Source organism: Bombus pascuorum, chromosome 11 (assembly GCF_905332965.1).
Source record: "Bombus pascuorum chromosome 11, iyBomPasc1.1, whole genome shotgun sequence".
In the NCBI taxonomy this organism is placed as follows: Eukaryota; Metazoa; Arthropoda; class Insecta; order Hymenoptera; family Apidae; genus Bombus; species Bombus pascuorum.
Window position 1 is genome coordinate 9,829,989 of NC_083498.1, and position 17,655 is coordinate 9,847,643.

The 17,655-nt window shown below is 40.8% G+C and overlaps 1 protein-coding gene across 4 annotated transcripts in view; it reads right to left on the minus strand.

Moving 5' to 3' along the window:
- LOC132911838 (serine proteinase stubble-like) overlaps nucleotides 1–17,655 on the minus strand; it is a 77,015-nt gene that overhangs the window by 4,550 nt on the left and 54,810 nt on the right. For 3 of the 4 annotated variants that reach the window (XM_060968829.1, XM_060968828.1, XM_060968827.1), the window contains 3 exons: nucleotides 4,685–4,774; nucleotides 688–1,889; nucleotides 202–470 (listed from right to left, as the gene is read on the minus strand). In XM_060968829.1, coding sequence (XP_060824812.1) covers nucleotides 202–470; nucleotides 688–1,889; nucleotides 4,685–4,766 — 1,553 coding nt within the window. In that variant the 5' untranslated portion in view covers nucleotides 4,767–4,774. The remainder of the gene's footprint in view (nucleotides 1–201; nucleotides 471–687; nucleotides 1,890–4,684; nucleotides 4,775–17,655) is intronic. The other variant, XM_060968830.1, reaches the window with a different exon arrangement.

Genomic DNA, 17,655 nt, shown 5'->3' on the forward strand with positions numbered 1-17,655 from the left:
TCTGTAGGTGAATTTATGATTTGTGCATTTACAAACATTGAAACATATTGTTATACGTATTAATAATACATTATAAATTCATAATGAAAGTCTTCAGGTAAATTTTATATACTTTTAGAACGTCTAGAAATGATACAAAAAGAACTTTCGATTAAAATTTCAAGCTAAGGCTTTAAGTCACATAAAGACATAGTCGAATACCTGGTAGTGGACTGTTGACTGAAATATGTCGGTCTGACAGTGGTGGAGGTTTTCGTAACCGTGCTCGGACTATTGGGTTTTGAGATAAAATTCGGCCTGGTATCTGGCTGATCGTTCATCAGAATCGGTCGAGAGGTGGTGGTCGTTTTTATTGAAAAATATGGTTTCGAGAAGTCTGTTGTAGGTTTCGGGGATACTGGTTTGGTCGCCCATTGTGGACGTTCCGTATGAATGAAGTTCAAGCTTGGATGAGGGTCCTTGACAGATTCCTGGATGCAAGATAAAACATTTCTGAATTTTATTTTTAATTCGAGTCCCTCGAAATTTACATATTTCGAATTTGTTAGATAATATTGGCAACTTGTAATACTACTAACTCGTAATTTGTAATTTATAAAGTTTCATTAATCGTATACGTTCTATTGTATTATATAAAGAGCCCGAAATAAGAACAGTTATTTTTGAACGTTATTACCAAATACTCACATTTTCATCGACCGAATTAACACTGGGTCTATGTATCGACTCTTGCACGCTCAAATCAGCATCCCCGGTCTTACTATCATCCGGTCTCGACTCGGACGGTCTTTGGTTGTTAGGTCTATTATGCCTTATACCTTCACCTTCACTGGAAGCATGTTCCTTCGCCGGTAATCTAATCACCAACGTATTGTGTCCAGTGTCCACCTTATCTTTGAATCCCTGAAGATGACTCTGAAAACTTCCATGCGTCGTATCCTTCTCTTTGATATTTGTATGCTGACCACTTTCCGGTCTTGTCTTCTGAATATTCAAGGAGTCATGATGACCAGGTCTCTTCGTATTCTGACTACTATCCTCCCAAACACCTCCAGGTCTTTTCGAATTCTGTGATCCTTTCTCCCAAAGCTCGGAAGATCCTGGTCTCCTAGTATTCTGGGATCCCTTCTCCGAAAGCTCGGAAGATCCAGGTCTCCTAGTACTTTGAGATCCCTTCTCGCACAGATCAGAGGATCCAGGTCTTCTAGTACTTTGAGATCCTTTCTCGCACAGATCCGAGGATACAGGTTTCCTAGTACTTTGAGATCCCTTCTCCCAATGAACCGAGGATCCAGATCCAGGTCTCTTGGTGCTCTGAGACCCTTTGTCCCAAGATTCTGACGAACCTGGTCTCTTCGTGCTCTGAGAGCCCTTCTCCCAGAAATTCGACGAGGCAGGCACTGCCGAAGTTTGAATCCTGTCCTTGTGATCGGACGTGGGTTTCGCGTGCGGTCTTTTTTGCAGCGGCCTAGCGGAACCGGCCGAGAGCGGTTTGTGCGGTCTGCTGGACCCTCCGGAAGACACCGGCGTCTCGGATGGATGGTGACTCGGTCTAGCGGTGCTCGAGTCCGTGACGAGGAAGCTGGAGAGGGAGGTCAACGTTGGCCTGGTTGATTCGTTGCCCAGTGCCTCCGCTAGGGTTGGTCTCAATGGATCAGACGAAGAGGATGAAGCGTGTTGATGGTACTGATGTTGGTGGTGTTGAAGATTGGACGCGGTGATCGCGTTCGTTGTCGTATTGTGCACACAACAGCTGCCGAACATGAACGTGTCCACGCACACGCCCACGTGCGTGCCCTCTGATTTAATGCACTCCCACACGAACATGCACGTGCCTTCTTTGGACTCTGGCCCGGGGACTCGACAGGGTTTCGGGGTGATTTTGTAACCTACGCATAGATGATGGCATCTTTGGTACGATATTTTAATTTTTCCGAAGTTTCTTTCTGGTTAGCATTGTACGAAGTTAGAAAACGATCGAAGTATCTTGGATCTAGACTTTGAGACGTTCTGGGAGCTTCTATCATCCTGTCATCCCGCGTCATCCAATCGATTATTCTACGTTGGTGAATTGTATTCTAGGTGAACATGGAAGGATATGAAACAGCGGAGATAGACAATGTTATTTCACACGTTTCGTGACATTTATCGATTGCTCTGTCAAGCCCCTACGACGAATTTATGTCAAATATCAACCAGAAGGAGAAGGAACATGATTTCTGTTATAGATTAGTAACGTCAAGTCGATAACTTTCATGATAGATCTCGATTCTATGCACTTTTCTTTATTCCAACACGTGTATCGCGCGTCTGCACGAAGATTAGAAGTAGGCCAATAAACGGACAATTATATCCTTTTAATAGCAATGTTTACATCGAAACAAGAATCGATCTTAATGGCCCGTGACGATCTATTATATTAATGCCTGGCTAACGAGAATAGTTCACGAACTCAATCGACGCTTATTTCCTTATCTCCAACACGTTAAACTAAACTTTCAACGATGCGCCTGTTGACCTATATCTCGCAACCGCGTGGTGCGTGATGAGTAACTGTTTAATTCATTCGATATCGTACCAACGAAGCTTTATAATTAACGCACAGGCATCCTGGGACCTGCGAGGTCGCGCTGTTCGAGGAATAATCGTTTCTCTCGTTCAAGGACTAACTGGATCGATAGTTCTTCGACACCGTGCGATTCTTCTTTGGATTTCGGGCGAATCGCTAATTAAAAGGACCTGGTACCATTTGAGACAGAATCGAGTTCGGTAATTGGAGCGTCGTTAACGTGCCCAACCTTCGATAGAATCTTTCGTTGGTTGGTGAAAGTGCGCCGTGATCCTCTTGGAGTGCTCGTAGTCACGTGAAGTCGGGGACGTACGCGAAAAAAGAAAAACAAAAAGGAAAGAAGCAAGGAAAAAGCGTGTGGTCGATCGTCGAAGTGTACGGGAGTACGTAGACCTGGGCCAGGTCGTTAACCGAGACAGTAAGAGCGCGTAAACCGACGTAAATTGTCGCGGTCTCTACCTTCACGGTCTCGCTTTCTCCTATACCACGTTACCGCGTTAATTAAAGAAAAACTTTATCGGTGGTCGACGTTCGTTCGTCTTCGTGAGGAGAAACAATGGCCGATAGCAAAGACGTACAGTCCCATGGATCAGAGGACATTGTCTATGATAGTTGCAGGGGCTTGAATCGTAAGAAATAGATGACTTGGTTTCATCTATCTTGTTACGGTGAAACGATAGAATGCTTGATTGTATTTCTATCAAAAGTATACGCGATTAGAATGCGAATATACTTTTGTTCAGAAGTCTTCAGACAAATATTTTTCAGCTAGGCCGTACGTATATATTTTTCGTTCCACGTTCTCCGTTACGTAAAATTTATATCCATCGCGAAAACAACGATAAATCACGCCAATATTAGTAACTAAACTCTCCTACAAGTTAGATCTCTATGATATCATACTATGACAAACAACACTCTCTAAAGCTTCACCACCTCATCATCAAAACTACTTTACGCGACGTCCTTTGGATCCTGGATTATACCATGAAGCTTCAAACCTTCATGGACCATCCGTGATACCTCTGTGGGTGTACAAAAGAGGCGAGAATGCTTGACTGAATTGTCTGTTGAAAATATGAAACGGAACATTGGTTTCTATGCCGCGAGTGGTTGATAGAGGATCAGTCTCTTTTGCTGGCGCACGATTTTCCGCATTGTCCCGGGTAGTAATTAAAGACAGATATTAAAGCTCGTTGTTTAGCAACGTAGAGGCGGGTAGCATGGTACTGGTACGGTAATTACGTTCACGTTCGTTATGACTGTGTACATAATGCAGTTGGTAAACGGGGATAGGAATATTATGTTACCATCGCTAAGGTAGCAGAAGATATTAATTTGCTATTAATATCGCGAACGGATAAGGAAAGTCGTCGAGGTGAATACTTTGAATTTATCATACTTCTGTAGACAGTTTAAATGGTACGGCATACGGTACATTAATTTTCCAGCGCAATTATCGTTAGTACCAGTGCAGAAATGAGATGTGCAGATTTTCTGGTGCACAGTGCAGGGTTAATGAGAAGTGGAAGACTTTTCCAGTCTTATTTCGTATCTCTGGTGGTTGTTCAGGACACAGGGAAGATGAAAGTCGCCCCCTTTGTTCGCTTTTCTTTTCTCACGGCCGCGAAGTAGACGACCGACTGCACCTTGACCGAGTTCCTTGTCCAATTAGTTATACATTTTAGAGGAGTCTTAATAAAGAAAGAGAAACAGGTCTCGAACAGATGGAGGAAAGGAAGATGGAGAGTGGAGAACGTTTAACGACGAAGGGTTAAGGTCAAAACTAGCCATTTTTACCTAAATAAAAAAGGTAAGTATCCGTCTGAAGTCACAGTGTGTATCTTCGATCGGAAACTGTTACTGTTTGGAAATCGGGAGAGTCAGAGAGAGAGAGAGAGAGAGAGAGAATGATCTAAATGCGCAGGACGTCAGGCATAGCATTAAAACGAAGGGAATCCGATTAATGGCCAGTTCTGGTTCGAAAGCATGCGAGAGAGTCTCGAGCGAGGAAGTGGTCCAGCCAAGAAAGTCAGCTCGGGGAGACACGAGGAAAGGAACGCGCCGGCTACTGAAATACTCGCGTTTAAAACCACCAAAAGGAGTATTACTGACTGTGACCTCGATTCAGCGTACTGAGGGACCTGGCGATGCCCGACCACCAGAGAATTGTGGCCACGTAACCGATCCACCGCATCCTGATCCCTGAAATCAGAAATCAGAATTATTAGAAATATATTACGTTACTTATCTGCCTCTCAGAAGCTGAATGATCAACTCTAACTTTTACAAGTTACAGAATCTCGTTGCCCGGGTACACGATTCACGTTCAATTCTCAATGAACGAAGGAATAACGTTCCGTCGCAAAACGCGTATTTCATCGACAGAACCGAAGGAGGACAAATCAACGCTACAAAAAGGAATGACCTTTCTTTCTTGTCGTATAAAATCCGCAAGATCGAAGAAGCTGAACCTTACGCGAATCAAGCAACTATTCATCGATGCCGTTGATTCAACAGCTATAGAATATCAATCCTCCGCGTGTTTCCAATTTCCTGTTCGACTCATCTATTTCTTCGTCGTGGAAATACGCGACAGCCGTGTATCGACGTTTCTCGTCGCGGCTATGAAACGATATAATCCTTCCATGAAGAAAACGCGCGGCTCTAGCTCGAGGGCATTGTTACGCGCGCTGCAAGGTTAATCTTCGGAAATCATGCAAATTGCGACCGGCTACCGGTGGCACAGTTGCAAAACTCTTCGTCTAATCCCATCGGGACGCGGCTACGTGTGCGTCCAGTTATCCACGGACCGAGTTACACCTGTATGGCTCGCGTTATTGCCTATGCCACAGCTCCGGCGATTTCCGATGCACCGCTGCATACAGGTGCGCGCGTGCAGATACGTGTACGAGGCTCCTTCTGTCGCTTCTCTTCAGTTTCTGTTACTAATAAGCATGCCTAATGCCTCACGTTCCTCGCGTGCCTTGGAACCGTGCCAAAGTACGATCCCTAGGTCACATTTTCGCTCTCGATGCGAGAAATCGAGCGAAGTCGAATTGTATGACTTTTGTAGGCTACATTATGCGAAGTGATAGGAGAAAAATATGCTACATAATAATTCACACTCTTCATCTTACATAGAATAATTTTAAAATTCAATATGTTAATTTTATACTATTTTATGTAATTTTATATTATCAAGTTTTCTATTTCTATGTAATTTAAAATTAATTTAAATTTAATGTTTGAGAAACAAAATAATTAACAAATTCCTCCTTAATTTGGCCTCCACGTAGCTTATATATCGTAGGAACTCATCGTACAATTTAGAGGAATTTTAATTTCGTTCTTCAGCAATTTCTTAATTTCCCAACTAATAGTTTCAACTCCTTCGTAAGTTGATTTCAATGCTTCAACCTGGATTTTCACGAACTCGTTGTTTTTCCGTATCGAAAAATAGCCTTTGTAGTATAAGATATAATTAACGACCGTGTTTATGGAGAGGTATTTGCGTCTTCGGTTTAACTCGCTTCGGTTGCCTAATACTATCACAGGGTACGCGAATATTTTCTCCTCCTTTCGTTATCATTTAAGATTAATTGCTCTCATAACATACAAAACGTTTGATTATTCTGCCTAAAGACCAAGACTGAATTTTAAGACGTTGAAACACAGGTGACTCGAACAATCCTATCTTACTGCATTTTACAACCAAAGACGAGAGAAAAATGCAGTTTCAATGATTTAATTTTAAAGTCTCGACGTCTGGTTTTTCATAATGTTATATCACTGGAACGAAATGGAATGGCGGAACAATCGTTGTTCGCGCGCCTTTCTACAGTGCCGGGCGAAAGAACTCGTCACACTGTAACGGTTTAATGAAATGTGCGATTGCACTGGACCGTTCAGCCGTGCCTTTGTACTAGAAACCTTTCACGGGATTCATAATTTTTGCGTCCGCGTCTTATGAGTCCCCCAGCGCGCTAACCTGAATTTAATGCGGCGTAATATCGCGACGAAGAGGTCAGTATGTAGTCGCGAGGGAAATCGATGTATCTCCCCAAGCTCTCTTACCTCGCGATGGGTGGGGTCTCCAGAGATTCAATTAAATCGACTCTCGATTAATAAGTATTGATCGTGATAAATACGACGCACCAGGTGCGTACGACGTACGCCAAGAGTCGATCGATTTTCTGTCTTCGAACTGTGATATAGAGTGGCTCTTAGAGAAAACTCGCTGGAGTGTAGCTACTCAAGTAGTAAGTTCATTTTATTCGTCTGAAACTTTATATTTATATTCTAAAGTGGTATCGAGTGTAGGTAAGAGTCAGCGACTGTTTTGTCTTCCAAGTTCGATCCTGTTGTCATTCTGAATGAGAATCGTGATTAAAGGAAAATATTAAAATTCGTCGATGTAAAAGGTAAATGCGATATGAAGAGAATCGAAATATTCTGTTGGAGGCGAAGCTTGACTATGGAAAAAGGATGAATATGAATGGAAGTGAAAGATACAAGAGGGAACGAAAGAGGGCGAGGTCTATGCGTTTGCATCGCGTCTTTACGACGAGTCATCAGCGGCTATTATGCAAATAAATGAAACAGCATGGTAGTAAAACCGTGAGATATGGTGTAACGCACGATCGCGACCAGCTGGCCATGTTTCCACGCTGTGAAGATCCTTGCTTGAATATTACGCGAAACGGCGCTGCGTGCGTACGCGTTCACGCGCGTTTACACACGAGTCGCTTCGGTCAATTAGGGTATTGATTTAACAGGATTTCCAGCCCGACGCGAATCGCAGCGGAACGCTGTTATACAAGCGAGGGAAACCGCTTCGTACAGAAATTCTGACTATTCCTTTGTGAATGCCCATTTCGAGCAGTTCCTAGTCACAAGTGTATGTAAATTAGCAAAAAGGAATTATATAATAAAGGACGAGGAATTTAAGAAAGATAACAAGGATTATGTAATAAAGAAAAATGTAAATACAGAAGAATATAAATAAAGAAATCGAAAATGTTTAATTATTAGCTGTTTCTTACGATATTGACATTATGGTTTTGTTGTTTCGTATATCCCAACAATTGTTCAGTTTATTTGACCAACTGTTTCATTTCTTCACTGTTACATAATTGCGTACGTATAACATCAAACGTGAAAAGGCTAAAAACATTTTCTTTGCTGTTCGATCCTTCTTTCCATTCAACAACATTCTTCCTCGAAAGAAGTTCCAAGTAGCCATCTGAATCTAAAGAAACGCTCTCTGATACCGCACTCTTCTCCCTTATATCCACTCTACTTCCTTTCTTCACGTTTCGCTAACAATCCGATTTCGGAACAAAGTTACAGCCCCTTGTTGCTGGATCGCAAAACCTGCGAACGCGCTGGGTACATCGTGCGAACGTAATTGAATCAGTAGCAGGTGCAGCCTGACCGATAGGAGAAAAACTCGATGATTACAGTCGGAGAGAGAGAAAAAGAGAGAGAGAGAGAGGACGAGGGCTGAAGGCGGCTTGTTACCGAATTCTGGTTTCGCATACCGGGTCATCCGGCTGACTTTCGGGGCTTTCTCGGTCGTTTTTTCAGGCAATTTGTCTCGTTGACACCGATTCCCCGGCGAAGGGAGTCCGACCATGATCTCCGCTGTTTTTTGTTCCAGCGGACGGATGCGGTTTTATCGTGTCTCGTATTTCAACGGCGACACACGCCAGACCGAGCGAACGATCCGCCGAACCGAGCAAAATCGATATTCGATAAAAATTCACGTCGCGCCGATGCGAAAGCTTTTGTATCCCTTAGCGAGAAATCGATTTTTCTCTTCCTCTCGAAAGATTGAATGGGAAGGGCGAGTGGAGCATCAGCGAAGAATGTGCCGCGAATGTTATCGAGGATCTCGAGCAACCGTACCTACGAGTTTAAAGCCGTGTCCACGCTGAAGTAAATACGAGCAACGCTTTTTGTTGTTACATGCTCCGAACGGTGTTCGACAAATATCAAATCGCAGAAATATTTTGTTTATACCGTAGACCATGACGCCGCAGATTACAACAACGTGGTCGGAAGAACGTAACACGTGAGGAACAAAAATATTTCCTTTTTCTCCACCTATCGTTTTCGTTGTATGGCAATAAAGGTGTCTTAATGACAATACGACCTGTAAAGTCGTATATAGAGTTGTATATAAAGTTCTAATACAGTAGACTATGAAAATGATTCGCGGCTGGAAGGTTAAAGCTGGATCGTTTTTCCGAGATGTGCTTTGAAATTCGATCGATCCTTCCAAAGGTGAATACGTACTCGAATGCAAAGTGGTCTCGGTCTAACGGCCACGAGCGTCCATCCAGAGTGATATTTCTCGGCGTGGCCGTAGCTCATTATCATTTTAAGCGAATCACGCTTGCGATCGCGGTGCAGAAAACGGTGGTATGCTCGCGGCGAATCGTTTAGTCTCAAAACATTGATTCGCGTTCAACGGCCGTGCGTCGGCTTGAACGCACGTCAACACGTTTCACGGCACATAAATCAACCGGCGCTGTTCGATTGTTGGCCACGCTTTCGAAGAAAGCTTGCCCATCTGGGTCGATTCCTCTTGATTTATGCCGTCGTTTTACGCGATCATCGCGCGTCGCGAAAGCTTCCAACGGTGATCGCGTGCCGACCATTCAATGACACGTTCCACGGAAAACATCTTTTCACGCGTCAAGGTTTATGAGCGTTATATCTCAAACGGCATCTCTCATTTTATACACTCCATTTACTGGCTAATGGAATCTTCGAACGAACTTCTGTTCGTTTCGAGATCTCCAGATATAGAATTTTCTGGGAAAATAGTGACCACGCCAATATACATGTACGTACAGCAAGTTTGATTATATATTCCATGCGAAGTCGAATATTCAATTTTAAGATGTTGAAGATTATGCGAGTCAAATAACGCTATCTTGTTATGTGTGTAATAGTTTGTCCAATTACTATCTGCAACCGGAATCCTTGCCATCTTATGTCGACCGAGGAATAGAGTTACGAGACAATGCACAGTACGGCATCTGAACGAGAATTCGGGACAGGAACTTGATATCAAACGACTCACTCGACGCGAGTAAGAATCTGTTTATCAAATCTTTGCTACTATTTTCTCTATTTCCTGACTAGGTTGAAATGTTTTGAATATTTATTTCTTTGTCCAAGTACATATGATGACGTTTAAATAAATAGTACCGATGCTTGGAACAGTCTCTTCGTTTCTTCGTAGTTGTCACGTAGAAATCATTTACCCTACCCTCCGTTTTGTCAGATATAGTCTGACATTTAGTACATTTAGCATAAAATTAGACTATATCTCTGCTGAAAATCTCGAGTGAGCAAATTTTCAAGTGATTAGACTTTGATATACAAACGATCTTTACTGGTCTTCTATTGATCTTTGAGAGAATTACTGTTTACGTTTCTATTACCTGTACTTACGGACTGACGATATCATCGAATAATAAGATCAAAATCGACCAGTGATTATATCGATTTTTGTCCATTGTATGCCACTCTGTGCAATGTTACGATATAGAATAATTTATCGGTGCTAATGGTCAGGTTGGTGCGTGGGTGACCGGTCGATAGGCGGTTCGAAAGCTCGTAATCTCGTAGTTTGATCCATGGTAACGCCTGGAAATACGAGAGGTCACGCGAGCCCTGTCTGAGGATGTTCCTGTTTGCAGGAGAAAATGCGGTGTGCCGTACGCATGATGGCTGATTCTACTTGCCAGCCAAGTTGTGCCACTGGAAACCACTACCGAGGGACACGCGACGACGATCGAACCCCGAAGTGGTATGCAAACATCAATTTCGTATCCGGAAGCGGCGACTACCTTGCTTGAACTTGCCAGACTAAGAATTATTTCTTTGAGACTACACGATGGTTGCTGTTTTCTCTTCTTCGTGACTTTTATTGCTCCTTTGTTCTAAGATGTTTTAATATATTCCCGATTTTATGTAGAACGCATCAGTATCCGTAATTAGTAGATGTTCTTGCTGTTTATATATTTTTATAAATACTAGCTTTTTCTTATTTCATAACTACGACACGAACACCGTGCATATTTTGTATACTTTCGCATGTCACGTGTATTTTCTGCATTTTTGCACATTTAATTATATGATTATATTACATATTATAATATATATATATACTATATTACATATAATTAATTATATTTACATATTTAAATACACAAATAAATGTAATGGCATGAAAATCCACAATTTGGTAATTAATATCTTTCCTGACAATTTTCACGTAAAATTTCCAAGTTTCTTAAATCGTAGTCAAATGGGAAGACTGTTGAGAATAGACCAAGATTGATCAAAGGAAAATAAGCTGAAAGATATCGAGAAAAGAGAGCTGTGGAATATTTTCCAATTCCATTCTACGAGATAAGAAAACTTTGCCAAGTATCGACACCCACCAGGTCGGTAGAACATACATCCTCGAATAGAAAGTTTCGATGGAAAACGAACGATTCGTAGGTATGTGGGAAAAAGAAACGAATAATATGAAACAGTACTGCGTCGTGGAATACTGTTCTTGTTTCCCAAACGTACCGATGATTCCATTTTGCTTCGTAGAAAATCATCTTTTCCTCTCCAGCAAACGTAATTTCGATTTCTATTTTTCTTCGCATCCTCTATCAAACGAAAACGAAAGTTCTGTGCCACGGAACTGACTCAGGACGAGCTCCTTACGTAACCCGTCACCGATATTGGACGAAATTTGAATTTTTATAGGAGCGACTAGCGAGATTGAGCTCGCATATGGAGATGGAACTTGTTTCTACTATATACGGAAATAGACGGAAATATGAACAAACGATATTACTGGTAAAACAAAATTTAGAACTATTTGTATTTATGTCGAACCATTTTGACTATTTTTCTCGATTAATATTAAAACAAAATCACTTAGCATCGTCAATCGTCTCAACGGATAATATCTTAATTGTTTTCCTTACAGAATACAAGCGGTTCCGCTTCTTTGGTTCGTTTTGTCATTATTTCTATCTTATACCATTAATTACTACATTACTTATTCCTCTGTCATCCACTCCTATGTTCTTCCGCTTCGTATTTAGCGATTTTTACGAAACAGTCGTCTTCTATCAGCTACAACGACGTCTCGATATATACATATATGATCGGTGTAAGAATGGAAATAGGAAAAGAAAGACCAAGACAATAGAACGAGTAATAAGGAGAAGAGGAAAAAAGTGAAGGAAGAGGAACGCTCGAGGAACAGAATGCGTGTGTCCCTGGCGGTTGCAGAGGAACTGGGCCGTGGTCTCGTGTTACTCGTCTCCCGCATGGCGCACGAGCGTCCGCAAAAAGTGACACATATTTCAGGGCAACGAGAACTCGACTGACCGCGAGCACGCGGAACATATCCGGCAGACAATTTTCACGGTCGATTCCATTGATCTTCGCATCTTCCTCGCCATAATCTACCTTTTGCCTCCGAGACAAATTTTGCTTTTACAAAAATTATCTTCTCCGTACCTTCACTTTTTAAGGTGTGTTCGTTATTCGCTCTTAATCTTACAATACCATCGCAACATACGATATTCATTACCCATTTTTGTTCTTCTATTCGACTATCTCTAAGAAACAGCAGTTTTGCGTTATTTATATTCCTTGGTAATTTTTTAAGATGGAAAGATCGAAGTTACTCGATACTAGGATTCTTCCAATTAAATTCTAATCATAGAAGATTAAGATACCTAAGTTTAATGTATAAAAGAATCGTGTACAGGATTAAATCAGGGCTGTTGATGCTAGTGGAGATTGCAAGAATATTTGAAGACGAAGAGGGACGAATTTTATAATCGATGGACTTAATGGTTAAAGATCGATCGGACAGGTTGATCGTTTCGAGGTTGGTTACTGGAAGATACTTTAAGGATACACGGCGAGGCGATTCGATCGGACTGGACCGAGACCGTTAAGCGTCCAGTGGTGAGGAAAGAAACTACTGCTCTACCTTACATGCTTCGAATAGTGTTCCGATCGGTGGCCTCTCTGGGGCAAGGTCAAGAAGCAAAGAGTATAAAACTGTCGCTGACTGGTGTTTCCTGGCCGACTAGACATTACGAGAAACCGTGTGCAGCAAAAAGCACACGCACCACATGACCTACTGATACAACGGATTTATCTGATCGTAAAGTCTAATCTCGTGGAATTTATCTCAATTATTCTTCCATCAATTTCCAAGTCGTTTGGTATAAGGATCAAATTTTTAAGACGGGAAGTCTGGAGCGTTCCACGCTAGGGTATGTGTGATAGTAACTTTGGAATTCTCGTAAATTATTTGTCTACCGATACTTAAAGCCACTTAATACAGAGTATCGGGATTAAATTCTTATGAGAACGAGCTGGTAAATTATTCTTCGACTTTTTCAGGCTACTCGCTATGCAATTGCTTTAGGATTAAACCTTTAATGTGAAAAATGTCGAGTACTCCATATCAAAGAGAGATAATAGTTTTAGAATTTTTTACGCCACTTTACGGAGAATTGCGTCAGGATGAAAGTTTTATAGTTTCATAAATTATTCTTCGATCTTCTTTTCAGGCTACATAGCATTGTATCGGAATTAAATTTTCAAGATAAAAAGTACGAAGCGTTTTATACCAAAAGACAGTATTCCTAGAATTTCTACAAATATTATTCTCATCCTTTAAGTCCATTTGCTACAAAATTGCATCCGCTTCAAATTCTTACGATGTTATAAATTATTCTTCGACCTTCCTTGCAAACCACTCAGCGCGCAATTGCATCAGGATTAAATTTCCAAGATGAGAATCGTCGAGCGTTCCATACTACAGAATACAACGGCAATTTAAAAATTTCTCTAGGCTATTTTTCAACCAGTTTGTAAATTACTTTGCGTTACGATCGAATATTATAACCGAAGACTACTTTCAATTCCTTTAAATTATATTTCAACCTTCTTTTCAACGCCAAGTATTAAACACTCTCTGTCAAAAATCGGTATTGTCCTTAGAACTTCTGAAAATTATTACGTATCAAGTTTTTAGACCGCTTAATATAAAATTGCACGAACCACAAAGATCGTTATAATAAAAATCTTCTAAATTATCTTTCTAAAGCATCTTTCCGGGGAATTCGGTGTGCAATTTCATCAGGATCGGATGTTGAAGATGTAAATCGTGGTCGCGTGCAGTATGAAACGACGGCGGGCAATTTTAAGGATGCTTCGCAGAAGTTCTCGTGGTGCAATGTGAATTCTTGAAACGCTCGAAACCATTGGGACACGCCATGCCAGTCGTGAAATCGAGGCGCGGATGCACTCGGCGCAGCAGTTGTGTTTATACATACTTTCTGCAACGGCGATAGTAAACGTCGGCGCGGCCAAGCTTCCATTAACATTCATAGTCGCGACGAGGTTTCATAATGCTCGTGGCTCTCTAGCGACTTCCTAAACACGTGCCGGGATCTCTACGTGACGAGCTTTCGTGAACGAGCTGCGGGGAAGGCCCGATGTACCCATTAAAATTTATACTCAAACGTTTTCGGCCTGTCTGCCAGGCGTAAATAAACGCAAATAGGGTACAATCGTCCTATTCCCGATCGCGAGCTCGCCATTGAATACTAAAAAGTAATTACGAAATGAAAACCATGACCATTCCAGAAATCTTCTTCGAAACAATTTTTAAATCTGTATGAAAATACGCGTACAATGTTTAAAATCGAATATTAAATATGATTACTCTTAATCGTTTAATACTAGAAAATAACACACAGTCAAAGTAATTCTATGCGAGTAATTCTACGAACTGATGTTTCTGTGAATTATTGTACTTGCGCAGTTATATTTTGGTTAAATTGCTACGATTTTTCCATGTTCCTTAGGCTCTGTTTTCAAGCATGATCATTTTTCTTGTCATTCTATTCCGACACAGACGTCACAGGGCCATTCCATGGCCGCTGCTCGGTAATGTTACTATACGAACTCAGCCAACTATGAATTTTCTCGTATGCTACAAAACTTGTATTACAGTCCACACTCCATTGTATTGTACTGTCTCATAGGACAAGTCGTTTATATACCATAAAACGGCCCTCAAACTCGAGCCCTCGATCTAGAACCGGGGTAGAAGCAACCTTATCTTCCACAGCCCGCGATAACAATTTTCTTTTGTTATTCTCAGGAGTAGTAATACCCTGGAACTCCTACTTTTACGTGTGCTTCTCTACCATCTCTACCAATGATAATATTTTCTTCGATAAAAGAACTATTTCTTTTTAATATATATGTTATATTGTACATAGTTAATTAAAAGTAAAATAGTATGACAAAAAATAAATAAGTATATGTAACCATGTTTCTATCTGAATAAACGTAAACACGAATAGTGCCAAAATACTTGAATATTTTTAATAATTGCCGGGACAAAAGGTTCGTTTCTGATCAATCTGATTGGTTTGGTGTTGTGATTAACGATCAATTTGATTATAGTGCCGATGTACTGTGTATAAATGAATTTATATATTTATACTTCAGTTGGAAGTAAATAAATCCATTTTATTGCAGGCTATATTAATTAAAGTCTATCTCGATATAAATTACAATATCGAATTTCAAATTTAATGTTAAATTAATAAGGTACGATGAATCCATAGAATGTTCCATCACTTTTCAAGACACCTCATGTGCATCCTGATAATTTATTACCGAAGCATTAATCCTAATTTCCGCGAGTTCCTGCACGATAACCGTGTTCCCGCGGAGGCGCGTCATTCCTCAAAGAAATGTTCCGTAACGAGTAGCGGTTATCATAGCGACTCGTTCCCATTTCAACGTTAATCGTCCCGACCGTGAAATATTTCTACGCGAATCGCAGAAACGCGCATGAAGACCCGGTGTCGTTCGCAAAGGTTAAACGCGCCTTTCTATTGTGTCGGCATAGTGCGAGGTCAGATTTGAAGAAGGAGCCAACCACAATTTAACCTCGTTATCCACACGCGCTGATACACTGCTGATTAAGAGAAAAGAACGCGTCAATTAACCTACTAACCGACCAATTAAACGTCCCCCGGACCTAACGGGGACAATGTCGATGTGCAAGGACCCGCGACGAACTTAATCAACATTTTTCGATGGCGCATCATCGAGGAAATGAAACGGGAAAATAAAAAAGAAGACTAATTTGGTGCGAGTTTCTACGGGGATTGAAGACGCGTTTGAGAAACAGCCATTGGTTCTAAAATATCAGCTATTGAAATTACGATCGGATTACGGCCACTTGCTACTATTTAGTTTAAGACATTCGAGCCTGCTGTATGCAGGATAAAAGCTAAAACTAGACAAGACTGAAACTCGAGACTGACCGAATAGCGTGAACAATCGGTAAGTAAAGTAATTTAAGAAGTCGGTATTGTTTTTATGAAAAATTAACGCGTACGTATGTTGGAGAAATGGACGATTTAATTTTATATTTCTTGAGAAATAATAGCAGGTATTTGTTTATGTAGAGGCGTTTTGTCACATTTTACTCGATTACCGTGTTACAAAACACCCAAGATTAAAATAACCATTATTTTCTGTCATGTTTTATTCATAATAGCGATTATGAATAGCAGTTACGAAGTGGCTAGTATGTAATAACAATTTAGTATGTTTTAAGAAAACAAATAAAGAATTACCGCAACATACTTTTTTCCCTGATACTTCTTCAAAAATGAAGCATATTGTATAATTTTATAGAACGATGTATGTACGAGCGATCCAACATAAAATTTAAAACGCTGCTAAGAATTTTCTTCTCGTTAACCGCGGTACTCGATAGTTTTTCTTAAAGTTACTTTTATACCACGGTGTATAGCCTGATTATGAGAGACCGTAAAACGAAGAAGAACGATCGTCGATAATTGGTACGTAAATCGCAATACGAAGACGGAGAATCAAATTGCCGTTTGAGAAGCTGTCGTTGCGCCCCTATACATCGTCATTATGCGTTGGCTAATAATCCGTGATGGACTGCAATTAGCGATCTGATACCGTACACGGTTCGTACGCGTCTCGTGACACGGTCGTCAAATTAATTAGCCCCTGATTAAGCAACCGATTTTACGACAATCCTTTCGCAGACAACGAATCGAGATAGAATGGTGGTTTTTAGCGTCTCGACGTTATGAATCGAAAGCATTACGAAATATCTTAATTTCTTCCAGAAGCGAAGAAGACATCTTCATCCCCTTGATCCATCTGTGTTATTCGTCGGTTTGTTGAATCTCGATAGAAATCGCGAGCAACAAACCGTGATGAAACGATTTAGGATGTTGAGTCTACGAACCGAAGCCATTACGAGATGTTTTAATATGTTTTCACCGTGGCATTTCATTTCACTGGGGCACCCAGTCCTTATACACGTTCCTTATTTTTATTTCATCGAGTGTTATTATTTCGCACTTATGATTTATGTTATGTGCTTGAAGATTTAATACGTGGTTATCTAACATTAAACGATACTAAAATATTTCATTATATTTGTTTGACTTTTTTCATTGTTCGATGATACAGTTCTAACGTTAATTCACGATTAACGTCACTCAAGGGTTAAATAGCCATAAGATGTGTTTATGCTGTCTGAACATACGCAAAGGATATCTTATATTTATCCATTTTATCTGTTTAAGAGAATTATTTGAGATCGAAAAGGATTAATTCGCTCGAAAAGTCAGCAAAATGAATTTTTCAGTTCTTCGATTCTCCTCTTATTTGTCGATTTGTCTATATTCAATAGGGATCATGTATCCCTTTCTTTGTCCTTTATTCTTAAGTTCGTTCTTCCGTAATGCTTTGCGAAAATCATCGGCTTCCGAGTTCACGAATGATTCCACCTATAGACTCGCTGCTTGATTCCGCGGTAATTTAATTTATGTCTTTCCTGGCTTGTTCAGTTGCAGGCGTTCGCGCAGTTTTAACAAGCGGGCGTAGCAGAGCTTTGCAGGAAATGGAGGATGATTAAGGGGAGCAGAAGAAGAAGCGAGTTCGTCAGCCTGGAATTTGGTTGTTAC